At 33.3% G+C, this 27,884-nt stretch overlaps 2 protein-coding genes and 1 long non-coding RNA gene across 4 annotated transcripts; all 3 read left to right on the forward strand.

Moving 5' to 3' along the window:
• The first annotated feature begins 2,975 nt into the window (after positions 1–2,975).
• LOC148226718 (IQ motif and ubiquitin-like domain-containing protein) lies at positions 2,976–7,413 on the forward strand. The gene is made up of 5 exons (XM_088204622.1): positions 2,976–3,795; positions 3,862–3,974; positions 5,076–5,287; positions 5,387–5,516; positions 6,343–7,413. Exons 1-5 carry the CDS (start codon positions 2,976–2,978, stop codon positions 7,411–7,413), a joined length of 2,346 nt encoding a protein of 781 aa, XP_088060748.1.
• A 1,243-nt stretch (positions 7,414–8,656) lies between these two features.
• Positions 8,657–12,283, forward strand: LOC148226719 (uncharacterized). The gene is made up of 6 exons (XR_015812375.1): positions 8,657–8,722; positions 8,783–8,817; positions 8,886–8,953; positions 9,022–9,089; positions 9,159–9,254; positions 9,328–12,283. It is a non-coding gene; the product is annotated as an uncharacterized LOC148226719 (long non-coding RNA).
• Positions 12,284–14,289: 2,006 nt separating this feature from the next.
• On the forward strand, positions 14,290–27,811 carry LOC148226720 (uncharacterized). 2 transcript variants are annotated; one of them, XM_088204671.1, is made up of 14 exons: positions 14,290–14,526; positions 14,619–16,249; positions 16,316–16,498; positions 20,200–20,304; positions 20,374–20,517; positions 21,015–21,136; positions 21,199–21,325; positions 21,393–21,608; positions 21,670–21,904; positions 21,975–22,093; positions 25,665–25,825; positions 25,901–26,016; positions 26,141–26,331; positions 26,403–27,811. In XM_088204671.1, exons 1-14 carry the CDS (start codon positions 14,370–14,372, stop codon positions 26,637–26,639), a joined length of 3,744 nt encoding a protein of 1,247 aa, XP_088060797.1. In that variant the 5' UTR covers positions 14,290–14,369; the 3' UTR covers positions 26,640–27,811. The 2 variants fall into 2 exon arrangements, with proteins under 2 accessions (XP_088060797.1, XP_088060798.1); XM_088204672.1 differs by having other exon boundaries at positions 21,978–22,093.
• The last annotated feature ends 73 nt before the right edge of the window (positions 27,812–27,884 follow it).

The following is a 27,884-nucleotide window of genomic DNA, read 5'->3' on the forward strand; positions in this document are numbered from 1 at the left end:
ATATACTACTACAATATATATGTTATATTAATGTAGAGAGGGGATTTAAAGCTGGGGGGAAATGAAATATGTCACATTTTATTAATAATTCATATATCCGTGATAAATCGTACCGTTGCTGTTCTTTTGCATAATATACATATATAAGAAACGCTCCAAGCCTTCCAAAATTCTTGGAAATTAATAACATATTATCGGCAGGTACCTGGGGAATAGCTTATCTAATCATGAATGTTAATCTTTAACCAAATTGTCTATTAAAGCTCATTTTTGCTCGCATTTTGTTTATTATTAAGGAAAAATACAACACATTACTGATAAAATTATTTAATTTATACATCCATATTCCATTTAATGTGAATTAAAATAAAAATATAAAATTTAGTGCAATAAATTATATAGATACACACATAGATAGCTGTATCAAGTATTATAATTCTAAGACCGAACTAAAAATTTATTTGTTGTAAATATTATATTGCAATAATACAGGCGTATTCCAATGCATTATATATTATATATATATATATACATAATTAAAAACTAATAAATTAGTAGTGAGACACGTAAGCTATTATATTACACGTAACCTAACAGGCGTAAGCCCAATACGTTATAACGGGGTAAACTTAAGCATAACCGCTTTAAATTTATTTATGTAAATTTAGATTTTCTTAGATTAAAATTAAAATTGCCACTTTAATATTAATATAAAATAAATTTCACTACAGTAAAAATATTTTTTAGTTGCTCAATTTTTTTGGTTTTTGCTACCTGCGATTGGGGTGCTATTTAGCAAAAAAATAGTAAAAATAGTAACACATTCTGAAATGTTGATGAAAATCAATCCGACAGTTGCTAAACGTCAATTTGCTGTTTAAACCCAAACATAATCTAATGGTAGTTCAAAACCTACAATTATTTTGAGAACTTGCATTAGGTTAACTGATGCAGTGAAGTTATATTTCCAATAGTATGAATATAATTTCACTAACTAGTCAGTTTAAATGTATCAAACAATTTATTTATAATTTCACTGGGCAATATCAGTGAAACTGTTTTATTCACTACGCGTTTGATCCGCTATACGTACGCTCGGAATATTTTGGCCTTAACAGTTGATGTGTCGCTTTACAACTATTTTTTAAAACAATATTTTGGTGACGAACAGGGTTTAACCATTTCGGTTTATACTATATGTGGAAATAGCCAATAATTTGTACCTACAGTAGGTGCAAATCCAAAATCCACATCCAAAAATAATATACATTTTTGTTTGCAATCCATTTGCGTAGGTATTTGCCAAATTGCGTCTGAAAGCCATTTTTTCCATTTTATAAATTCTTCTGGTAATGTAATACTAAGCTGCGTTTTAAGTGTTAATAGGGCCAGAGAGGAAATTTTAGCGTCATATCGCTGTTCTATTACGGTAAGCTTAGACATTGTTCCTTTAATGCATGTGCAATAAAAAAATTTTTTTTATTGTAATACATATTTTAATAAATGATTTTTTTTTATTTAGTGTAATTTTGTGATTTTCGCTACTTACTCTTATGCCAGTGAAAAAACATGCATTTTTGTTTGCAATCATTTGCAAAAAAATTTCATAAATTGCGTCTGAAAGCCATTGTTCCACTTCATAAATTCATTTGTTATTGTAAGGCTGCGTTTTTAGTGTTAATTGCGCCAGAAAGTAAATTTTAGCGTTATATTGCTATTTCATATATGTGAAATCAAACGTCGTTGCTTCGACGCATGAGCTATAAAAAATGATAAAAAATGACGTTTATTATAAGATCTACTTTACCGCAATAAAAATAATTCACACAGTAGTTTTTCTACCTGCTATTGGGACGGTACTTATCCTTACAAATATGCATTTTTGTTTACAATCCACTTGCAAAGGATTTGACAGATTGCGTCTGAGACATATTTTTTTCCATTTCACAAACTCCTCCGTTATATATGGCCTTTATACATAGCGTTTTAATTGCATAATAATTGCGCCTGAGAGGAAATTTTATCATCATATCGCTATTCCATAGCGTTGAGCTCAAACGTCGTTACTTTGATTCATGTGACACTATTGGCTTTTTTTTTTTTGTGGCGTAATTTGTATATTTGAACATTTGTTTCTTTCTTTTAATTCAAACATGTTTAACCTTTTAATCCAAACATATCTATTTTAACATTTTCAAAGAAATTGTATAACTTACTGATCTTAAACTCCAAACATGATATATTTGATATTTTTACAAAGATCCATGTATCTGTAAGCCACAGAAAAATTTATAAATGCGCCAAACTATTCAGAAGATTATTTTTTACAAATAAGTGTAATTAAAATATTTTTTTGGTATTTAAATTATTTTGTATAAATTTATTTTAATATAGCATCAATTTAATATTAATACCTGACATGAAATTTAATTAATATTATATTTATATTATTTATAAAAAATATATTATATTAAAATAAATAAACCTTATTTATTTTATAATTTTTATTTACTAGAATCACACCCAATAAAAAATTAACGAAAAGTACCTAAAAGTAGTATAAATTAACTGTGTTATATATTTATTTACCCAATGAAAATATTATTTATTTATAATATTAATATTATCTTAAATATTTTTATTTTATCCAAGTATAGAACTAATAAATTTAAACTAAATTTAATAAATAAATCAGATTAATTTCACACCGACCTTTCACTCGTTCTGAGTAATTGTTTCAGCTAATACACCCGAGAGCGATACCTATCTTGCAAAACTATCCTGTCAGAAGCACCCTCGTTAATTCTGTAAATCCAAACAAGTTTAAACTTAGTGTAATCCTCGCAGACATCTCTGAGATACCGACTGTAAATTCTCAAACTTGTTTGTGTTTCCTATCAAAACGCGTCGCCGTCATGGAAACGTTTCCCTTGCAGTATTGTTTTATCGATATCTTCGGTGAGTTTTCCACTGACATGGCTCTCGAGAGTAAATTGATCAGGCAGCGCTCGGAACCGGCTCCTGAGAACCTCAAATCGGAAGAAATCTTGGACACCGATTCTTTGGACGGTAAAAGAATCAATATATTCTTCCGGGTAGTTCACCAAAACGACGATCATTTCAAGCGATCCTTCAGATACTCTCACACGGTTGGAGATGTCAAGCGGAAATTGGCTAAGCTCCTTAAAACTAGATTCGATAATCTGATCGTCGTGAAAGATGAATCTCCACTAGCTGATGATATTAGGCTCTCTACATTGAGTCAAACGGAAGAAGCAGACGTCGATATATTAACCAAAGATGGCAGCTTTATCGATGTTGATATCGTCATGGAGAAGTATAACGAGTCCATATCTGTCATTTTACAAGACGAACCGCCGAAAAAGATTGTTCCGCCTAACATAACCTGCAAATTTCACGTACTGAACCAAGAACATTCTTTCACCAAATCTTTCGCAAGTTCTTCCACCGTCTCTGAAGTAAAAGAAAACTTGAAGACTCTATTAAGTGTCAATAGAGACCTACTTTTATTAGTGAGGAATCAAAGCGTTCTGAATGATGCTACTCCATTGTGCGATCTGGGTATCGATAGTTATGGAAATCTGGATTTGGAATTGTATACCAAAGATGGTTCAAAGATGAAGTTCGACACTGTTTACAGAGATGTGCCTATTACTGAAGTTTTGACAGTGGCTATCCCTGTAGGCCCAAATAACACAGTTGACGTTAATGTTGAAGTAATAGACGCTAGAATAAATAAGCCTTACTTGGGAGGCTACAGAAACAAAATAACAGGTAAAATATTTATAATTAAGCGTTTAAGTATTTATCATAAAAAATATAGAAAATGTACATTTGCAGGTGTGGAATATCATCATGCTTTTTGTCAGACTCAAGATTTTAGATCTAGGTTACCGCCCGAGAGGAAGAACGATAGAGATACGCAAACAATAGATCTGAGAGAAAAGGGAGTGGTAATCACTTTAAAAATGATTTATAATGATATTTTATTTATCTTAACTTTCTCATACAATATCTAATTAAATAGCTAGATTTATTTGTTGAAACACATCGTTCAAAAAAGGTGTGTTACACCTAAAGATATTTCATAACTATTACACAATTTATCTTTCCTTTCTGAAAAACTTATTACTCTTGATTCAATAGTATAGTTCAGTTTAAATACTTACTTTTAAATTAAATACTCTACAAACGTAAGTAAAGTGTAAACAAGTATTATAGGTACGGAATCATTTTTTGATTAATTATGTTAAAAATCTCACTAATTATTAGTAGCAATGCAATTGATTCAATCCTCCTGTTATTTTATGTTAACAAATCACTATCACATTTTTAATTAATTATGTTAATAAATCACTATTATTGGTTTTAAAAATAGTGAAATAATTCTTTATTGATTTTAAAACTATGCGTGTTAAACTATACAATATAATTTTATTAAATACAAATATATTATTTTCATACTTCATTTTGAAGCTTTTTCATAAATACGATATTATTTTTATTAGATCAAATAAATTTAGTTCTCTAAGACTTACTAATAAATTAAAAGTCTAGCTTCAAAAATCAGTATATATATATATATTATTTTATAAATAATTAAACTTTAATACAACGCTTTCCAAACCTTCCAAAATTCTTGAACATTGTACATTTATACTTGACAGAGACATAAGTACAGCTTATCATAGCTACTAATCTTGCAATGAACTTAATCAGTTGTTAATCACGTTATATTGCACATTTGTTTGTTTCTAATCAGGATTGCGGGGACCAGACGTTGCAGTTATATTTCTAGTCAATATCTCTAACCACATATATAGTGAATTATACTGTGAGCTCTTAGGAAACTGTGGGTCATTAGTTAGCGACTACTGTTCTAGAGTGTAGAAATGTTTTGAAACTTTTAGAAGGCTTGTTTTATTGTAATTGCTATGCCAGTCGCTCGTCTTAATTTTTGTGATGTCATTTAATTTGTAGCCTAATTTTTATAGTTTGATCAGTGTTAGATAAAACAATTTAGAATATAAAAACTTACATTATTTGATTCTCAGTCTACTGAAACAAGTCGCGGAACACAAATGCATAGATACAGCACCTATTTCCCGCGACTGTCCGACGTTATCCTGGTCGCCAGACCCTATAGACCTCACAACGTTCCGCGTCATAGCGAATTCGTGTTAAACGAGGCCGCGGCGGTAATACAGAGGGCGTGGAGAACTCACTTTTGCAGGAAAAACGTGGCAAAGTGGCTGTTACAGTGCAGGTGGGTTATGCATTATTGAAAGTTAGCAATCGATAGTTTTCTTTACACGACAAACAACACTTATCGATCGGTGTCGCAAAATAAAACATGATATTGTAGACGGAGAATACAAGACATTAAAAATGAAGAGCTGGAAGGAATACGCTTAAGGGAGCTTCACATGCAGAAGGAAATCAGAGCGAAGATATTCCCGAGGACCAAGGAGGACTTTGAGCAGCTCTATGCTATGGTTAGTGTTTCGGTTTCTTTGTTTTTAACCTCTTATCGCAAAATAGTCCTATTTTCCCACATACATTTTGCCGATGAATACAAGGAAGAAGTAAAACTGCCTTGATTTTTAGAAAAAATAATTTCAATATTATAAAAAATTCACAACTAAAAACATATACAATTATAATTTAAAACAATTAAAACAAAACACTAACACTTTGTTACAAAACACTGCACAAAAAAATAACAATCGAAATCTATCGAAAAAACAGAAATCTATTAATTTTTCATTGAATTCATTAAAGGTTACTGCAAGCACGTATAATTAAAACTAGACTTATTCATTGAGGTAAAGTGAAAAAATTCGGCAATTTTTCGCGATTCGGGAGTTTTTCACATGTGGCAACACTGATGCGCGAAGTTTGTATGCGAACGTCATGACGAAAATAAAAACCAATATATTAAACCCAAATCTTATATTTAAAATTGTTTTGCTTTTTCTCCAGAGATGGCAATATATTATCCTTAAATATTTTTTTTAAATTTAACTTCCCTAGGTCTCATAAAACGCTTAAAAACCGTTTACGTCAACTGACGTCCGTAGCATCGAAAGGGTTTAAAGTATGTGTGCATTAAAAAAGATTCATCTTAAAATAAATATAGCTATTTATGGGTAAAATTATGTACAAATTTTAATATAATTGTTATTATCAATATAATAAACAAGTGTGAACTAGAAATATTTTTATTTTTTTGGAATGAATTATGAATAGACCCCACTCTGTCAATTTTCTCGATATGCCACTGAATGTCATGGTCCTAATTTAAAGAAATAAATATTTCAGGTGGACAGATGGCGCAACGCAGAAGTGGCTCGTATATCAAAACTGCACGCAAAACCAGCAAAGATCGCTGAGTTCTGCCTGTTACTCGACAAAGAAATCCAGTTGTTGCGCTCCATCGAAAAATGTAGAATAGAACTCGCTGAAGACTACAAGAAAACCAAACAGAAGAACCTTTTGGAAGAGATCTCGAAACCTGTCACGTGGCAAAGCACTAAAGGCCATCTCGTAACCATGGACACTATGGAAGCCCAGAAAGCAAGGAAGTATAAAGAACTGTTTCTAAAATTCTGCGATGAATCTCTTAAAATGGAAGAAAGAATGGAACTCTTAGTCAATTTTAAATACGCTATGAACGAAACCAAGTCTCCTATTTCAGACCAGCTCGTAAAACTGATAGATAGGGAGTGCGAGATGCTAGTAAGGAATGTACCTCCTGGTGATTTAGATATTCTGAGGAAGAGAATCAAGTCCACGCTGTTCCAGTTTATTAAATGCGCCGAATCGAACAGAGATATGATCAAGAGATACGAATCGAAGAAGATCAGGAAGATGGAAGACGGACGCTTGTTTCACTGCAAGCAGTGCGATAAAGTTAAAATATATTCTGAGTTTCCACTTCATTCCAGAATTAGGGGATCGGAATTTTGTAACGCTTGCAACTGGGCCAACTTTACAGATAAAAACTGGGTGGACATGACTCCTTATAATTTGATTTTGAGGTCGGTGAGAAGAGAAGAACAGCGCCACAGATGTTGGACTTCCGTTGGCTTCGTGATTCAAGAGAAGGACGTGTACTTCATCGTGGATAAAATATGGCATTCTAGATCAGCGATAAGCGAATCTTCCGATTTGGTAGATCTTAGATTGAGTCGATGGAAGATGGGAGAAGAATGGTCGCCTTGGAATTGCATCCTGCTCACTTTCAAAGAGATGAAATCGCACGCGAAACTGCTCGATCCGGAAAGAGTCTACGATGACGATACAGTGCGCCATGTTAGGAACAAACACGCGCTGGCGAAACTTCACTTCAAGCATTTGGCCAACTCGAATGTTTTTAACGACCCTTCCTAACGGAGTTATTTTTTTACTCGATCCAAAACTGCCATTTTTTATTTCAGCTAATATTAAATTATTATATGTCAATTTCCATGTGAATTTTTGCCATCTAGCGGTTAATACGTGAAGCATTTTCTATCTTTGGTCTTCCAGACGCTTCGATAGCGAAGTACAATTTCCGATTTCTCCTACCCTGACAAAATGACCAATTGTTTAATTAAACCAATGAATATAAGCAAAATTTATATCAATAAAAATATTATTATGACAAATTAAAATATAGCAAATGTTGAAAAGTAGTAATCTACATATTAAGATTTAGAATTGTCTACGAAAAAAAAGAAACCTTATCATTTTGAAAATATTTGGGATTTAGCAGTTGTAACGTTAGTAACACACAAAAATGTAGTTATATCAAAAAATAAATATAATTAGAATGTGTTCCTAAAAATTAAAATAATATTTTTAATTATATTATTGTTTTATTTAATGATACTAAATTTAAATATATCCGTCTACAACCACAACCTATATTTATATTAAAATACTGTATTTTAATATATTAATATATAAAATTTTAGCATATTTTCTAAATTAAAATCCTACAAATCTCATTTTTTGCCACTTCCCGACGAAAACATATTTATTTAAAATAGTATATATTTATAATACTTAATATTTGTATGGGTTTTAACTATAACAAAAATAATATTTTGAGGGTTTTGGGGGTGTAGTTGATATCCAGGGCTGGCCCAAGGAGCAGGCAGTACAGGCGATCGCCTGGAGCGTTAGATCTTTTTGGGCACCATGATACCAAATAAAGTGCAATATTCTCTTAAAATTATCACACAATGTTGTTAAAAATATATAATCTGATATTATTTGCCGCGCTAATGCGCTAACCTACGCGATTCGCTGTAAAGCAATAAAAACTTGCATATATTATTTCTATTTGATGTGGATTACGTCGTCATAAATAATATATGTCTAGACAATCCAAGATGCTAACGCGCATCGTCTATGGATAGGGAATACGTGTGCGTATACATATTCATGCTCGCATATAGTTTTTCGCGAAATTGTTTACACCATATATTAAGGAAATGAATAGAAAGGGTGATGAGGTCAAGGTACAAACAGTAACAAAAACTACGCTATACAGGAAAACGCTATAGGAAACTTGCCGCATACGTTATAGGAAACTTCGCTATTATATATATTACATTTTTCGAACTTCCCCTGTCTTTCCAGCCATACTCAACAATTGGTCGCATTTGGACCAAACGTTTGTATCGAACTGTCACAATGGCGTCTTTTAAAACCGGTACTATTTTCTTTTACTTAATTATAATTAAGAATCTAAACGAAAGATATTTGTTTGCAGAAGCTAAAGTCGAAACGATTCAATGTAAAGTAGAGGTAATGAACAATTATGTTTGTCAATGCATGTGTAATCTTAAATAATGGTTCTAATTATTCGTTTTAAGGTTGTAGAATGTGAAATGCGAATACGATATCAGCGAAGATACAATCAAATACGACTTGTTCGAAATGGGTAAAAATATTGATACTGTCACATTTTAATGTGTAAGCAATTGTTGATTAATTAATTAATCATTTCAGAAATGCACGATGTTAAAGATATACTTAAAATGAACGTTTCGTCTCACACAATTTACAATGTCACTAAAGTAAGAACCTAGTATTCCATTTATATCAATATTTATACTACCTAATACAATTTTCATTTTAAAAATCAGAAAGTGAAAAATCTAATAATTTGCAACGTGGAAAAGTGATGAATACTAAAATATCAAGACTAATGCAAACTCATAGTGATGTTGGTGGATTTGAATGTAAAATATGCCGAAAAGCATTCAAACTTAAAAATATTTTTAAACAACATATGAAAACTCATACCTATGTCAGTGTAAAGAATGTGGAAAAAAATTTAAAACTAAACCATATCTTATAAATCATATGCAATGTCATGACTTTGCTTGTGACTTTAAATGTGAAAAATGTGGAAAAGCATATAAAACTAAACGATATCTTTTAATACATATGCAAGGTCATAGCGTTACTTGTGACTTTGAATGTGAAAAATGTAAAAAAGAATTCGATACTAAATACACTCTCTTTAAACATATGCTCTATCATAGCATTGCTCGTAACTTTCAATGTGAAATATGTGGAAAAGCATTTAAAACTAAACGAGTTCTTTCAATACACACGCAAAGTCATAGCATTGCTCTTGATTTTAAATGTGAAGAATGTGGAAAAGCATTTAATACTAAATCAAGTATTGCACGACATATTCAAACCCATAGCGTTGCTCGTTACTTTAAATGTGAAGAATGTGGAAAAGCATTAAAAACTAAATCATATTTAATACGACATATTCGATATCATAGCGACGTTCGTGACCATAAATGTAAAATATGTGGAAAAGGATTCAAACAAAGGACATCTTTCACAACATTTGGGTACTCATAGTGATGTTCGTCGTTACAAATGTGAAATATGCGGAAAAGCATTGAAGACTAGACGAACTATTTTCGCACACATGCTAATTCATAGGGATATGTATTGAACAGCAAATTTAATTTTTAACGACAGCTTAGAAGTAGCATATATGTAATTTCACTAGTGCCTATCTGTGAAATTATATTTACGCTAGTAGAAATATATACAGTGCTGTTCATAAGTCTTTATTTCTTTACTCTATGGCAGTGTTTCCCAAAGTGTGGTACGCGTACCCCTGGGGGTACGGGAAGAGTTTGGCGGGGGTACGCGCTGCATCGGTCTTTGGCTGCGCCTGGTGCAACAAGCGGCTTACTTTTTCGATTACAAAAATATAAAATTAATAAAATTGTCGTTACTCGTTAGTATTGCGTATGTGTGGAATATAGTTTATTTCTTTTAAGTAATAGAAAAGGTTTGTTATGTGCTTTAGTAAGCCCCATTGATTTTGATAATTCATACTTAATATAATTTTTATCCCTATCATTCAAGATTATGGATCGCTGGTTGAAATCTGGGACTTTTAAGCCGAAAGAAAGCAGTGATTGTAGTAGCAATCAACAAACAGAAAATAATGAAATTAACGAGGGTGAACCACCTTCAATTCTGAAAGAACCTGTTAAGACAAAATCAAGGAAAACTCAAGTACGACAAAGAAAATCTGCAATTTGGATTCTCATGGACTGGAGATGAAAAAGAGCCTATTCCACTTTCCGTCATTTGTTCTGAAAATCTAACAAATAAAAGCATGAAATCACCCAACTTAAAGCGCCATTTTGAGAAAAACCACAATCAGTACAAAGATAAACCAATCGATTTTTTTGAAAATAAACTTAAGGATTTAAATCAATCTCGAAAAGTAATGCGGAGTTTGACATTCAAAAAATCCTATAAGTTTCGTATCGGGTTGCGCTTTTGATTGCGAAATGCAGTGTAGCAAAGACGATTGGCGAAACTTTAATCAAGCCTGCAGCCAAGATAATGCAGAAGTAATAATAGTAGATAAGGCAAAACAAACTTTTGACCGCGTTCCCCTCTCAAATAATACAGTTCATCGACGAATCATTGATATGTCTAATAATGTAAAACATATGTTATTGTCTAATATTTTTCAAAGTCGTTATTATGTATTACAAGTCGATGAGTCCACTGATATTGCAAATTTTGCAAATCTTATGGTGCTTGTTAGATACGAAAAAGATCAAGAAATTCATCAGGACTTTTTATTTTGCCAACCTTTCTCAAGTCATAAAACAGGAGAAAATATATTTAATGTTATGTATAAATTTACGCGAAAGAAAAAAATTGATTGGAATAGATGTGATGGAATAAGCACAGATGGAGCAAAAAGTATGGTCGGTATTAATAAAGTACTCGTTGCAAGAATTCAGAATGTTGCCCTAAATGTCATATCCACACATTGTTGCATACACAGAGAGGCTTTGGCAACACGAAAAATGTCCGCTGATCTACAGAAAGTTCTGGATAAAAGCGTGAAAATCATTAACTAGAGGGCTGTGGAGTCGTTAAAAAAAAACACGACTCCGATTCTGATATTTACCAACAACACGACTCGACTCCGACTCAAAAAAGTTTAATTTTATCAGGTATTTTTGGTGTTTTTCTACACGTTTAATATTCATACGCTATACACATTCATTATTACGCAATTAAAAATTCATAAATTTCATAATTTAAAAAATGCTCAGAGTCACTCATTTTTCACGACTCCAACTCCGGCCAAAACACCACGACTCCGACTCCACAGCCCTGATTAACTACATTCATTAAAGGCTATCCTTTGAATGCATTTGTGGCAAAAGAGAGTTGGTAATGGAAAAGTGGACTCGTTTCTCTCTCTTCGTGATTTTATAACAAGTTCGGATGGTAAAATTGATGATGATATTCTGAAATGTATAACACAACCTTTAGAGAATTTACAAGTGGGCCTGAAAAACTATTTTCCTGACTTAAACAAAAATATTGAATGGATAAGATGTCCGATGTTTATCGCATGCGAAAGAAGAGCAATTATTAGAATTAGCTTTAGACGGATTCTTGAAAAATAAATATAAGGAGTGTACTTTAACATCATTCTGGTTGCATCCAGTTTTAACAGAGAAAGTCCTAAAATACATCTTGCCTTTTCCAACTTCATATCTATGTGAAGTTGGGTTTTCAGCATTTGTAGACATTTAATCAAAAAAAAGGAACAAGCTTTTGGATGTGGAACCGCATCTCAGATTAAAATTAACAACCAGGGAACCAAATAAGGATGAATGCATTTTATTTTTCGTTTATTATTATTTTGTTTATGTACTAAAAAAAGGAAAAATAAATATTTTTTGATGTTATAAAAGTATATGCATTTTTTAACGAGGGGTACTCAGTGTTACGAAAATTATAGAAGAGGTACACAGATGTCGAAAGTTTGGGAAACACTGCTCTATGGTTTACACCTACATATATGAGAACGTTACCAATACTAACGCAGAGCTGTTCTGAGTATAGGTGACCATACTTTGGATATTGAATTAAAAATGAATTTTCTACCATATTTTAAAACATTGTATTTCTTATTTAATATCTATAGGCTTTGATAGATCATTATATACTCTCACTTGGCATTCGCCATTTCTCATTGTGAGTTTCACCAAGGAGATTGTTTTTTTTTGTACACACTACTCTATAGATTATTTCACACGTAAATAATTGCGACAAAAACTACAAACTCTTAAATACTAACAATCACAAAAAAGAGTATCGTGTTTAATATAATATCAGATTACTTTAATTTTAATTATTTTTTTACGCTCACGTAATAAGTTATTAAAGTATTAATAGAGGGGAGCGCAAATTTAGTGTTTCCCAGGGGTGCTAAGTAACTTTAGGCCGGCATCAAATTTGTGGAGATGCGTAAATAAATTTACATTGACGACAATCATGTGTGTTAAATTGCTAAGCGATGCTTCTGCAGAACGTTTTGAAAAACAGTTATTGGATATCGGAAATGACAAAATTAGAATTTATGATTCAACAGGCTGCATTAAATTATAAACCCATTTTTATAGTATCACACACTCAGAATGAGAGTTGATTCAATGCGTATTTCAAGATATCTCACATTACAAAAGTCACCAACGGTTAAGTGAGCGTGTAATATTAGCAGCAAAAAATCTAGACGTGCTACCAGGCGAAACATATACATACTTATAAATCAATAAATACTGTTGTGAATCAAGATGAAGCAGTTAATTATCCAACTGAATTCACTTGATTTAGCTGAATTGTCAACACACATCATAAATTAAAAGATTGGTGTTCCTATTTTGGTAACGAGAGGTGACGGGTGGCAATTAGACGCAGATTGAGCCGCTGCAGTAGTATTTTTATTCAAATTTGAAGTTACATAGTGTTTGATATATAATATGAACTGGGCGCGAGCCCTCACTGGCTTGCAAGCCCGCCAGCGTCGACAAGAGAATAGCCCGTTACACCAGTGTTACCAGAGTGCTGCCAAGTCTTGGCCATCATAAAACTATATAAAATACATACTAAAAAGCCCCTTATGTCATCATTATTTTTAGAAACGTTGATCCACCCCGTCTTTGCTACGATATCAGACTGGCAGTCAAAGAATGTTAATAAATGTCATCGAAGCACAACTTTAACTGCAAATTCAAAGAAGAAGCACAATGCTTCCACGCATACCAATGATTCCAACAGATAATGTGGATTGAATTTGGAGAATCTATGTTTTTCTCATAATAAATTATACGTTTTATGCTCCCATGTAGGAAAACCAAGCGATTTGTTTGTATATGAGTCAAATGAAATCACCAAAATCATCCTATATCCCAGAACATTGCAATGATCTTGAAGGTAAATAATTGATTAATATCAATTTATTTAATAAAATAAAATTAATATTACATTGATATTGTATATTGTATTGTTTTCGTAAAATATCTAGATGGCGTTAAAAACAATTTAATTGAATAAATAAATTGATGTTGAACTTTGATTATATTTATTTAATTCATAAACAGCGAAGCATTACCGAGTCCATTATTAATCAATGAATTAATTAATACAAATATTCAATTATTAAAAATTCTTGTAATTTGTGTATTTTTAAAAAAAAGTTTGAAACTTTGGTTTCATTAACCTTTATTATCTTGATTTATCAGCAAAATAAAAGAGAAAGTAAATTAAAATATATTAATATTGAAATGGATAATTTAAAAATAATTTTATTAGTATTTTTATAATTTTTAGATTGAAATATTTAATCGAATATGTTTGTGTGCGAATAATGCGGAAATAGCGAAAAAGAAAGGTGTCGATAATAAATAAAAAAAAAGTTTTGGCCATAAGCGCGCGTCTTTAGGTAAACATCGTCGCTGGTCGGCGGCGGGCAAGATGGCGCCTCGGGGCTCGCGGGGAGCATGAGCAGGTGGGGGCGCGGCCGGGCGGGCAGCGTCGCGGTGCCGCTGGAGCACCTCTTTCGGGAGAACTCCAACTGCCCGTCGGCCGCCCGCAGCCAGGGCACCGTCGGCAAGTGGGGCGTCACCAGCTTCACCAGCATCAGGTCTCATCCCTACGGTCAGTACGCTTCGCTTCGATACGAAACCCTTTCGACACCCTACCCCCACCCCCACCCCTTTTCGTCCCTTCTGACGTTTCGCCGGTTTTAGGCTTCGGCGGTATCAGCGCTTTCCAGAAGAAGCCCAAGCAGGATCAAAACAGACCGCTTACCGTTCCGGCAGTCGAGCCGTCGAACGTAGCGCCTCCCAAACCGAAGAAATTCTTCAAGTCGCGCAATGTCGTCCCCTCGGAGAACGCGGCGCTGCCCACTAGCAGCGTCGCCCCTCCGGAGGCCGACGAGGCGTTCCCCTCCTTCAGCAAGAAGGAAGAGAAGCAGACCAAGCCGCAGGGGTACGGCAAGAAGTCCAAGACGGACGACCCCGACAAGCACGAAATACCCAAGCTGAAGATTCACGTCGAGCGCTCGCCCAAGAGCAGCAAGAGCAAGTTCTTCGCCACCAAAGCTTCAAAGAAAGAGGAGCCCGCGTACACGGAGAAGACGCACTTGAGTCCCAACAAGCGGTACCTGGTTCGAAACCGAGATAAGGTAATAAACTATTCGGAAGACCGCGGAGACAGCCCTCCGCCGGTCCCCGAGGTCGACATACCTCCCGAGACCAGCGTTTTAAAAGTCGGCACCCCTAAAACGAGTCCGGCTGCCGTCGCCCTCGTGAAGCCGGGTCTGATGAGTCCCACCAACAAAGATGGCAAACCACCCATCGTCCTTAGAATATCCAAAGGCACGTCTAGACTGCTGAGTACGGACTCGGAAGACGTGCTGACGTCTCCGACGTCCGATCGACACTCGTTCTCCGAACCGATATCGGACCCGTCCGAGACGATCGTACGCGAACCGAGTCCGCCCCCTAAACAGGAGAGCCTCAAAATAACGATCAAGTGCTACTCGGCCAATAAAGAAAAGCCTAAAAAAGTCACCGTCGAAGAGGGCGACGCGCGAGTCACTAGGGCTTCTAGGAGAAACCAACACAAAGACGAGACACCGTCCAACGCTTCGAGCGCTTCTCCCGTCCCGGGAACGGACAATTACGAATTGTATCGTACGCTAGCTTCTCCGCCGGAAGAGACTCCGCCGCCCGTCGCACAAATCGAGCCGCCGCAAATCGAAAATCCGCAAACGGACGACGTCGAGATGCCTCCGGCGATTTTAGAATCCAGTGAACCTCCAGAGACGGTTTCGCCTCCCGAGACTCAAGGCGGACGGGCGATGAGGCATCGCCAGAACATCAACTATAACGAGAACGCCATCAACGTGATCGATGAGATCACTTCCGCCAAACTGAACAAGATTCCGGCTAAGAGTTACGGCAGGAAAGGCAAGAAAAAGAACGATCTAGCGGAAGCTCCGGCGGAGCCGATCCCTCCTTCCGAATCTCCGCCTCGCGCCGAAGCGGCCGCCAAAGACGAACGGTTCGCCGACGCCGAGAGTGAACCGCTCAAAGTTAAAAACAATAAAAGACAAAAGAGCACCTTCGAGTTCGACGACGTTCCCACCGAACCTGAAAGCGAAACTAAGTGTAAAAGTGTCGAGAAACACGAGTTCAAATCGCCCAAGCGATTAAGTGATAGTGCGGCAGCGGGAGAGATCGAGGACAAACCGAGCGTCAAGCTCGTCATCACCAAAAAGAAAGGTTCAATATTCAAGAGCAGATCTTTAGTAAACGACGGACCCGGAGCCGCTGGCAAAAAGCGGCATCTCTACAAACACAAATGGGCCGACGACGTGAGTCAACGATACAACAATATTATTCAATTATACGTATTAAATTAACTATTGAATCGATTTCAGGGAAAAGGCGGTCAAACTCCTCGTCCCGAACCGGAAGCTAGCCCTCAAGCGACTCTTCAAGATTTCGAAGAGAATCAAGCGCTAACCAGAATCACTCACTACCAGAAGGACAAGAATCCGGTCTCGGAAGAGTTTGAAAATGATACTTATACCAGCGTCAAGTGTCCAAAGAACGCTAAAGATGTAAGAATTCAATACACATACCAACATATTTTTAGAATTAAATCGAATTGAGTTATCTTTTGATAACATGTATAATAAACGGTCGGCTTATATATACATAAATACATGAAATTTGATAATTTTATGCATACCGTCTGTCCTAACCCTGCGAAAACTATTTATATTAATCATATCTCTGGTTCTAGTAGTGCCATCTCTTAGTTGTAGCATGCGTTTTTTTTGCTCATTGTCGCATGATAATGCACCAGTGCAAATTCTTGGGCAATAAAGGCATCGTAGTACTCAGCCTGATTTTGCTCCCTGTGATTTCTGGCTATTCCCAAAAATTAAACCGTTTTCTATGACCGTCTCCAGCGCTGTATTGACTCAGAAAGGGTGTATTTTGAATAAATGAATATAATATTGCAGAATAACAAACGGACAGTATAATATACATATATATACATATCCCTCGATTCGTTCTGCAAAAATTGTATATAAATTGAAAGATTGGTACACAAAAATATATAAATTACCGAGTATCAATTTTCTTATAATGTTTTCAACCACAAATTAAATCCATTATCATAAATTTTTTATTGATATTACATTACGCAGTAGGTGTCATGTTAAATCTTATACAGTGATTAAAAATTGATGTTCCAGTTCCATGGTATAGTTATCTTTAGAATATATATAATTATATACATCTATAACACTAGTTTACATATATATAAGTTTTCAAAAAAATTCTGGCCCATGACATTGAGTCATTTCTTATGTAAAATTGCACACTGAATCGCAATGAAGCGCGATGAAAAGTAGAGCAGTTTTCGAAATATTTGTGTTTTTGTATTCTTCATTCTGAAAAAAAGTGTTTTTACTTAATTGCAAGTATCTCCGGTTCTAGTTGGCCAAAAGTATTTTCGTTTGATGATTTTTCCGGACATTAATTATTTAGAAAAAAAAATATTTTTAATACTCATATTGCTTAATTTTTAACTACTGAGTTCAATGTTGCAATAAACTTGAATTTAATTTAATGAATCAATATTTTTATTTTGTGAAATAATGCAAAAAATCTCCGTCTTTATTACTTTCTTCATTTTTGTACAAATTCTTTCAAAAGGGTCTTTATAATACATAATAGTAGTGATTTGTAATAAAATTAATCCTTCGCGTAAATTCAAACAACTTTTTTTATTTCTATTACTATTGTATAGTTTTATGTTACTTTTATGAAATTGAATTATTGTAGTAATGGTAATAGGCCATTTAGGCAAGACAATAGAATTTATTTTAAGTTATGCAGAGGATTAATTTTATAAACGATCCTTTTGAACAGATTTAGGAAAAGGGTAATTTAGACACGCTCGAGGTTGTCATCCGCATATTAAATACATCATAATCTTCTAACAAAAATAAACTTTGGGCTCATATTTGTATTTACTTGTCGGTAAATAGCAATGCACAAATCAGAGTAAAAATTTATCTCACGTTGAATCTGTATACATAGCAATTTTTATTTGTTAATCACATCTGAAATTTGTCATTCATTTTCATAAAAGCCACCGCCAAAAAGTCTTGATCAATTTTTATTTAACATTTAATTGCCCGTTTTTATATAGAAGTCAACTAGCTAAAAATGATCAAAATACTAACAACGGATATTTTGAAAAACTGATAAAATGTTTTTTCACAAAGTAAAAATATTTAATCATTGAGTTACATTTAACTCCGTAATTAGAAATTCAACAATTTAAATGTTAACATTAATTCTTTTTTTTTAATATAATTTTAAAAATACTTTTTTGGCCTGAATAATTTATGTCTGCAAAAATCTTGTCTGGAAAAATCAGTGTCCAAAAAGTTCTTGTCCGCCAAAATCTATTGCTTGGAAAAATCCAAGCACATTGTATTCTATATCAAATTAACAGTATTTGAATTTCCCATCAACCGTCCATACAACACTTTCCAATTAGATTATTGATTTAAGCACTATTATAAATGGGTGCTATTTAAAAGGGAATTATTTTAAGAAATATGTGTATTTACATAAATACTTTGTTTCAAGAACGAATTGTTTGCATTTATGAAGGTAAATCTTTGTATTTTTTCTTCGGAAAAGGTTTCGTTGCAGAGTTATTCATGGGGTGTTCACTGTTCTGACCAATCTGTTCAACAGTAATGCACAAACAATTCGTTTTATGGAACAATTATTTTGTATGCTCATTTAAATTGTCCTCTTTATCGATGATTTTGGAGCATTTTTAGGCAAATTTATGAAAAATATCAGGGCTGTGGAATCTGAGTTGTAAATAATCGACCGACTCCAACTCCATATTATTTTCTTTAATTATTAATAGAGGCAATTCTTCTTTTGTGATCTAATTCCATTTATAGCATGAACACAAATGAGAAATAATAAAATAAGATATAGTTAACATGCCAAAATAAACTAAATAAAGCAATTTTTTACAATTTATTACAAAGAAAATAAGCAGCTGTTTATCAAAATCTATTGAAGTTATAAACATTGAAGTAAAAATACACTTTCCAATAAAATTATTAGTTAACAAAATTAGTGGTTTAACCTAGCCTCTGCAGATGTAGCTGTAGTCTCTGGGGGCGTCGATGAGTGACCCTCTGGCATCTATCAGAGGGGAGGGGTTTCTCAGAATCAAAACTTTGCAGAGTTTGACTGCTCATTGAAATGTCGATCGACTGGTCATCCTTTTCTACTTTTATTGGAAGCAGTTTTTATCTCGTTTTGCATTGTAAATGATCGCCACAATAGTATAGATCGCTGGTAATAGTAGAATATCGCCGGTAAAAATAAAAAGGTCCTAGGATTAATCTTTGGGGGAAGCCCGTCAGAATAGCTCTTGGAGTAGATAAATGGTTTTCTAATATTTAATAGGGAATGTTCTGTTTTTGAGAAACGATTGTATAATTCAGACTGAATGAGTTTAAAAAATATATCATCAAGCCTGACTATGTGTTCTACAACTTTATGTAGCTGAATGCACTCGTTTCAATTAAAGTAAAATAAAAAATGTTTGGATCGAATTAGTCTTTCAAAGTTTAAAATCTTGTCAAAAAATATTTTCAAATTTTGCCCATTTATAGACCTTTGTGTAAGTCAAAAAGCCAAATCATAAAATCTTTCACCTCCATTTAGAAAGGCCAGATTAATAATTTAGAAATTCGAAAAAAAAATATATGGCTTTAGACAAATTCAATCTACTAGCTCACTAAATTGACAATAAGAGATTCACTATCTCTTGGAATATTCTATCGCTAGGAATCTGGGAATAAATATATTCCATTCTATAAATGTGTTGCATAGTGTTGATGCATTCAAATTCACATAAGACAGCATAATATTACTATTAATAATTAATAATATTGCCAATTAAATAAAACGAAAGTGCTGCAAATGCCATCACTTGGGAAATTCACTTTTACATTGTTTGGCGCAAGTATTGCACTAATCAATGTGAAAGTCATTGATACCAAAATAATTATTTACTTTCCAATAAAAATGTATCCATGACAATAGAATGAAAATTAAAAGAAATCCCGTTACTCAATATATACTATTATTGTAATTTAAATATTTAGTACTTAAATACCTAATATTCTTTCATAAAAAAGTTGCTTTGACCTAGAAATTCACAGCGGAACGTGTTCCATTCGCTAATTTTTGATATGTTTTACAGTATTATACAGTTGTAAGAAACGTGAAGAAAGCGCATCAAATCCAAGAAATAGGTGAATTCCAGGAGTTCAATGATGATGTTGAATACATTCTGGATGCTTTACAAGTCAGTATTGATACAATTGATTGTGATTTTGCATAAATAGATGGAATTAATCAGCAGTTTTGTTTACAGGATAACAATCCTATGTCGACGCGGTGCTTATCAGCGATTACGTTGGCTTCAAAGTGCACTGCTCCTGCTTTTAGAATGCACGTTCGCGCACACGGCACTGTTGCAAAATTCTTCCGAGCGCTTCACGATGCGACAAATGACCAGGTGAGATTCATAACAAGAATTGATTTTTTGTGAAGAAATATTGTTGTATTTTATAAAAACATAATGTTTATATTTAAAGTTTGCTTAATTGATTGATACGTGATATACTATCAATGTAAAATTTAACTATTTTATTACTTTTACAAATTCTGTAGATGAATATGTACAAAAAATAATAATTGACTTGTGACTAACTTCAGAGCATTCCACATGAATTTAAGCATTTATTATATTTGTAATTAAAATATGTACTCTATGAATGGACATTTTTCATTTGCTCATTTGTGTGGGGTATTTAGCTTTTATATAAATCCCTCAGAAGAGATAAAAAGAATATAAAAATATTTCAGATTCGATTTTAAAAGCAAAATTAAATAAATAACATTTTACTTTTACCGATAACAATGTATTTAACCTCAACATGAACCTACATAAACAATATGATAAGATATATTCAATTAGTGCAATGTTTTTAATTGTATTTTATGTTACATCAGAGTCTCGGATTATGTACGGCCACCGTAATGTTTGTCCTGTCACAAGATAGGCTCAACATGGATCTGGATAGAGAGTCATTGGAGTTGATGCTGAATTTGCTTGAATCTGACGTCTCTCACAAGTGAGCCATAATTTTCTACGCTGAATATTAAAATATATGCCATTAATTCATTATAATTATAGAAACGCATTGGACGATTGCGGCTTGACCTCTGTTCAACTGGCCAAGAATAAAGAGCGCGTTCGAGAACTGTGTGCCGAGATTAAAAATGAAAAGAAAGCGAAGCACCTAGATTTAGATAATATAACTGTAAGTTGCTTTCGTGCTAATCTATGATTGGTATAATGAAAATATTTAATCTATTATAAATTCATAGGTGGGCCACTTGGCGATGGAGACGCTTTTAAGTTTAACTTCTAAACGTGCCGGCGAATGGTTCACTGAAGAGCTACGCACTCTGGGCGGTGTCGATCACATCTTGAGTACGATATGCGATTGCTGTGCAAGAATAGGCGACTACGTGGCCGAGTGGACGCTCGATTTGTTGGATCTACTCCGGAAAATCGATCGTTGCATGCGAGTTCTCGAGAACGTAAGTTCAGTAAATTGCGTCAATTATGTATCATCTTCTAACGCATTCCATTCCCAAACAGGTCACTCAGCAGAATGAAGATAATCAAGTGTACCTGGTAAACTGGAAGAACGGTCAAGCCGTCGACACTCTGGTCAGACTTTTCAGATTGTGCGATAGGGAGATACCTTTGTATCCAACCGGCGGGTCAGGAGCGGCCGCAGGAACGGCCGGCAGCGCAGGAGCTACCATAAGAGACGCCCTACTGCCCACTTTGAAAGTCTTGGTGAATCTCACGCACTCTCACAGGCCTACTTGTCAGTATCTTAATTAGTTTCGTTTATTCAATCGGATTGCAATTTATTTCATCTTGAGATTTTCAATCAGCAGCTCAAGGAAGCCGGGTTGTCGGTGAACAGAAGGGTGTGATCGATGCTAGTCTACATCTGCTGCTTCAAGCGCCAAATTACATACCTGATATCAACGACTTTGAATTCAGCGTTTGCGTAAGTAAACTTCTATTATCACATTTTATCATTAAGAAAATAATTTCTATAAACAAGTCTATCTCTATAGCAATTATCAACTTTTATAGACACTGTAATCTTAAAGACAATAATTTTAAACCACAAATTGGATATAAATAATGCAATTTTATGTTGTCATTATGATAACCTTTTGGGTTATCACAGCAACCAAATAAACAATTCAATTATTATTCTATCAATTTGATAGCATTATTTTTATATTATGAAAGAAATAAATAAAATATCTGCGTTTTTTCTGTGAGCTTAGATTTTTAAACCAGTGATTCTTAACAGGAGGTATGCACTTGATATTTGAGGAATATTAAAAAAATAGGGCTATGTATGATACCAAGTTTATTTTTGATTTTTACTCCAGTCTTCGTGGTCCAAATCTAATAGATTTTGTAGCATTTAAACCACTCGTTATTGATGAAGTCAAAGCGGTTAATTTTATAAATAAAATGTTCACAAGCTTGAGAATTTTCAAACTCAGAAGAGACGATGAGTTTTCATTCTACTCTGCTCTTTTAAGCAGAAGCTAAGTATTTTTTTCGAGGTAAAGCCCTTTCTCGGTTTGATATTAGACATGAAGCTTAGGTTTTTTTTAAGATCAATCAGACTACAGCTGCTCATCTCTTTTGGGAAATAAGCTAAAAAGTAACCAAACACAAAGATTGTAAAATATTAAATTTATGTTTTTTTAAATGATGTTCAAATTGCGTAAACTTGTTTCCGACTCATTTGCAAATTGTATGGCGAAATGTTCCGATCGCAAAGGGTTAAATTACCATTTCTATTTATAAATGCTGTGTTGGTGGCAAGAGATTTTTCTTTTGTTCATTAAGTTCACTGATGGTAATCCAGGACAGGTAAAATCCACCTTTTTTGACCTCTGATGTTTAACAATGGGTCCTGTAGTATTTACCCGCAAAAATTAAAACTTGTGATGCCAACTATGGAATGAATGTTTGTAATAAATGAAAAAAATATTACAACTATTTTTTCCCTTGAATAGAAATCAAACCATCTTTTTGGGTATGTAATAGTGAATGTGTATTACTAGTGAAATTATATTTTCACCTTATAAAAATTTAAAAATCAACTATAGTTTTTGAACTTTTATTAGGTAAAGTTGGGTTTTGTTAATTTATCTATTTTAGGTATGACTTTGAATAGAAAATGAACGTTTCGCAACTCAAATTGAGTTTCATAGACATTTTAGAGCATCGTATAATTTCACTAGTGCTTATCAGTTAATTTATATTTTCGCTAGTAGAAATATGTATATAAAGAAAATGTATTTAGATATAATTTTACTGAAACAGAGTAATTATATGTATACTAGTGAAAATATAACTTCATGAAAAATACACATTCATGGTAGGTAATAAGGCATTCTGATTTCTCGAAAAATGAGAATTCTCGACTTCGCTTCTTTTTTCTGCAGTATGTTTTATTTTAGGATATTAATAAAAACCTATTAATTATATTAAAAACAAACAATGGTAGAAATGAAAAAAGTTAAACATCTTAAATCGCGTAATTGCACCAAAATTTTAATGTTGGATATAAAGTGTCTTATATCATTTATCTAAATATATTTTATGATTCAATAATACTTTTTTAGATTTGTAATATTACATAATTGAATAGCTTTATTATAAAAAATTTAGAATGGTTGAAACCCCCTGAAAAGTGTATACATAATGTTTTAAAAAACGCCTACATTAATTTGCTTGGTCATAATTTTTTCCATAGCTATGCAAAAAGAAATATTTTCTTACTGTATTATGATGAATATCTCTGGAATGTTATAGCGCAGCGGCGTTTCGCCTGTCACAGAAAAAACACATTCTGTCTAAAATAGAATCAAACATCCTCGTACTTTTTTTGTTAAAAAAATTTCGACTGTGAAAAAATTCCTTTCGTTTTGTGTTGATGTTGGTTTAACCGACAACAAGGCATCAAATAGGCACTGTAAATTATTTGTTCTCTTGCCCGCTGATTAAAATATTTTTATTTCTTTCTCCGTTAAATCCGTAAGATGTTGGTTTTTTCTGTAATGTGTACAATACTCTGTAAGGCTGAAAGAAATTTCTTTCTTTAATTGTTGCATCAATCATAAATTTCTTCAATGGTTTCTAATGATTTAATAGAGTCGCGAGGGTCCTTATAATTTGTTGAGCCATTAAACAATCTGCGAATATTTTCTTTTGCCTGGTGAAAGGTTCTGGGATTCTGCAAATATTTAATTAATGACATCAATATATAATTTCTCTTTAATTGAAATTTCGAGCTTAGCTCAGAATTGATATTTTCCAATTGTTATAATAAAAAAATTAAAGTCCCTTTGACTGTCAATAATAACTGTTGCTACTTCACAAAAACAATATTAAAAAAACCTCTTTGGATTATCGAAAAAGAAAAATAGCCTTAAATCGTTTTGAATTCTGCCGATTCCCATGCGTAATTTGTTTTTATTGAAACGAAGCAAAGATAAAGCCGCCAGCCAGTTAAAGCAATGAACACCTTCGGTATGGTTTTTTATCTGAGTGTCTTTTATTACTTAAGCAAAAATAAGGCGAGTTCGAGTATTAAAAATTTGTAAATAATTTTTTGCCATTCCAGTATTAAAACCTTCCAAAAGAAGTATTCATATTAGGCACGAACCTGGCTTTACTTATGCAGCGTTATAAAAAAGGCAGTGGTTGTAAACCTTTTAAAAATATTCCTACAAATATAATTTTATATAATTAAAAAAAAGAAATCAGAAAATTTCTCGAGAAATGAGATTTCGACGGAAGCTTATAAGATGCTGTTAAATTTAATAAAAATAAAATACATTTTTAGATGTATATTTATTAGTTTTAAACTTTAATATTATGGGACCCACTAATTGAAAACTGTTAAAATAATTTTAATAAGTTAAAACTCATGACCAATTTTTTTTTATTATTTTTAATTAAAAAGTTACCATAACTGCTCGTTATCGTGCTGCAAGCGGCAAAAAGATCCATTGATTAACCCTTAGAGCGGTATCGCCGTACATGTACGGCGATCGATATTTCACTGTTTTGAGGTACCCCAGATATTTACATATATAACTGAAGAAATAATAAATAAAAAACATTTATATAATATTTATTTTATAAATTAAAGAGTATGTAAATGAACATAACAAAAAAATATGTAATATTAATTTTATAAAAAAATATTGAGAGCCTCTGCAATCAAAGTAATTAAACCTTGAGAAACTCTGATTTTTTCTAGAATTCACTATAAATGCAATATAAATAACAAGAAAAATAATTATGGAAAAATTCGTAAAATTAACTCACCAGGTGTATACTAGCAAATTAACAAATGGGTTTATATCAACTCACTACTCAAAGTGTTGTGTTTTTAACTTTTTTTAACCCTTTGCCAAAATCCAATATATCGGCTTTTGATATTTACTTCAAGGACAACTTATTTTTCCAAAATATATTTTTATAAATATGATAGTAATTCCAAAAAATTTAATTGATCTACAAATGATTTTTTCATTTAGGTTTTGTTGCTCCTGATTAATCTGATGCAAAACAACTCAAACAATATAAAGCAGCTTGTTGAGGCACAAGCCCCTGCTGATTTCGAAGCTGTATTCAAGAACAATAAGCCGGCGATACAGGCTCTCATAGATCACTTCTACAAAAGAGAAGAACTCGCCAGGTAACTCAACTTATCCGGGTTGATTTAACTCCCGATTACCTGATCGTTTATTTATTAATATGTTTCATATCATAGATTGGCAGAACAAAACACCGATGCCATCCTTGATGGAGAGAAAGTCAAAGATGACGTACCAAAAGAGAGAAAGAATAAATCGCATGATGAGTTCATAGAAGAAACTGTCGCAAAATGTAAGTATTATAAATAGAGATTAATATCTGAAACATACAGCGTTGCTATTTTTGCATGGAACTGCCATACTATCTGATTTTATAAAATACATCAATAGAGGTTAAAATATTTTTTTAATTGCAGTGCTACAAAAGGCCGGTTCTCACATGGAACACACAATGGTTGGATCCTATATAGTGTTGTTGATCGGCCACGTCGTAATGGACTCGGCTGAGAACGAAGCCAAAATCCGTAAGATGCTTCCGACTGGCAAATTTGATGATATGATCACAGTCTTGCGGAAGTACTTCAGTTTTCTCAACCTCACAGCTAGTGTAAGTTTGCGATTTTATTTTATTTTGTGTTATAAGTATTCAAATGTACTCGAATGTAATATTTTTTATAGGCCGAGGCTGCTATCGTAGCTCATGTGAAAGCCACCGATAAAATAATAACTTACTTGGACAATTGTGATAAAAGACAGAACAACGAGAATGGCAGCGGCGCCGGCACCTCGAGCGATGCCAGTCCTGGCAATTCCAACATAGACGCGACTAACAATTCCAACGTGTCGGCCGCCGACTTCACGTCCGACTCCGACAAGATGTCCAGCTCCATGGAATTAGATTCTAGTTTCAATTAATAAAAGACTAATGTAATTCTCACATTGATTTTGTAACATAATAGGTTACGTTAGTTAAATTAATTTATTTTTCGTTCGTGTCGATATCATAATACTAATTAGGTATGATCAAAAAGGAAAAAATCAAACACAAAACAGATTTGCAGTGCGTTCTGTCGAATAAAATTGTTGTTATATGCGTAAATTTTAAATCAAAAACTAAGTTTTAGTTACGTGTAGATTTCTTTAATTAGCGTAATTAATCGAAGGTTGTAATTAATAAGATTATTGATACAAAGATATTTTTATGAAATCTGACAATTACCTCAATTTACATTGATATTTTTGTAAAAAAAATATGGAGACGCACGCGGAGGTCTTGCGGAATCAATTACCTGACGTAGTTAAAACAAAGATTAAATATATTATATAGACGAGCTTGAATCGTTCGTTTCTATATCGCGATCCGGCACACGACGGCATGTTTTGTTTTTCGACTCGCGAGTAGGATATTCCGGTAAGAGTGTTACTTAATAGGCGTATTTAGGTCTGTATGGTGTTTTCTTTGCAGTTGGCGCTTTAGGCTCGGCCGCAGATCCACGCGGAGCGTGTGTTCGGTTCCTCGTTTCAAATTTTGTGAGATGATTATATATTTTATGGATCCGATACGTCGATCGCTATAAAGTTATTTTGTTATATATACTTAGGCTGAAATGGATACCAATGTTTTGAAGCCATTGATTTCAAATTTGTTGATTGATGATGAATATATATATATTGTAAACGTGTATATGTGCGAGAGTTGCATTTTTTTATTAGCGTACTTGTTGCTGATTATTGTGTAAAAATTGTACAGTCTTTTAGGAGCTGCGACATTATCGATTTGTACTTTTAACCACCATGATTACGTTTTTTGAAACTAAATTCTGAATTTATTTATTGTAGCGTGTAGATTTCATTTTTTATCGTAGGTTTACTATCGCGTCGGCGAAGCGGCGTGTTCTTCGTCGTATGCTACCTTTTATCGAAAGTATTACATGTAATTCGACGACGTCATATGTTATATTACGTATGTATTTGTATACATCCATATTATATAATTTGTTTTACTATTATGATTATATATATATTATATTAAATAAAAAATCACAAATGACTGTAAAAGGAATTCAATAAAACAAATATTCATATTGTATTTGACTGTTATTAAATAAAGAAGCTTCTCTAAACAGCCGATATCTTAGACTAGCAACATAATCTGACAAC

The sequence above is a fragment of the Plectrocnemia conspersa genome, unplaced genomic scaffold (assembly GCF_051122295.1).
Source record: "Plectrocnemia conspersa isolate PC_06_02 unplaced genomic scaffold, ASM5112229v1 ptg000014l, whole genome shotgun sequence".
NCBI lineage: Eukaryota > Metazoa > Arthropoda > Insecta > Trichoptera > Polycentropodidae > Plectrocnemia > Plectrocnemia conspersa.

Bases quoted from the DNA above. Each gene is read 5' to 3' on its own strand.
- LOC148226720 (XM_088204671.1), top strand. From the start codon at position 14,370: ATGAGCAGGTGGGGGCGCGGCCGGGCGGGCAGCGTCGCGGTGCCGCTG. The intron at 14,527-14,618 runs GTCAGTACGCTT...CGCCGGTTTTAG, and splicing joins CATCAGGTCTCATCCCTACG to GCTTCGGCGGTATCAGCGCT. The intron at 26,017-26,140 runs GTAAGTATTATA...TTTTAATTGCAG, and splicing joins AGAAGAAACTGTCGCAAAAT to TGCTACAAAAGGCCGGTTCT.
- LOC148226718 (XM_088204622.1), top strand. From the start codon at position 2,976: ATGGCTCTCGAGAGTAAATTGATCAGGCAGCGCTCGGAACCGGCTCCT. The intron at 3,796-3,861 runs GTAAAATATTTA...GTACATTTGCAG, and splicing joins CTACAGAAACAAAATAACAG to GTGTGGAATATCATCATGCT. The intron at 5,517-6,342 runs GTTAGTGTTTCG...TAAATATTTCAG, and splicing joins TTGAGCAGCTCTATGCTATG to GTGGACAGATGGCGCAACGC.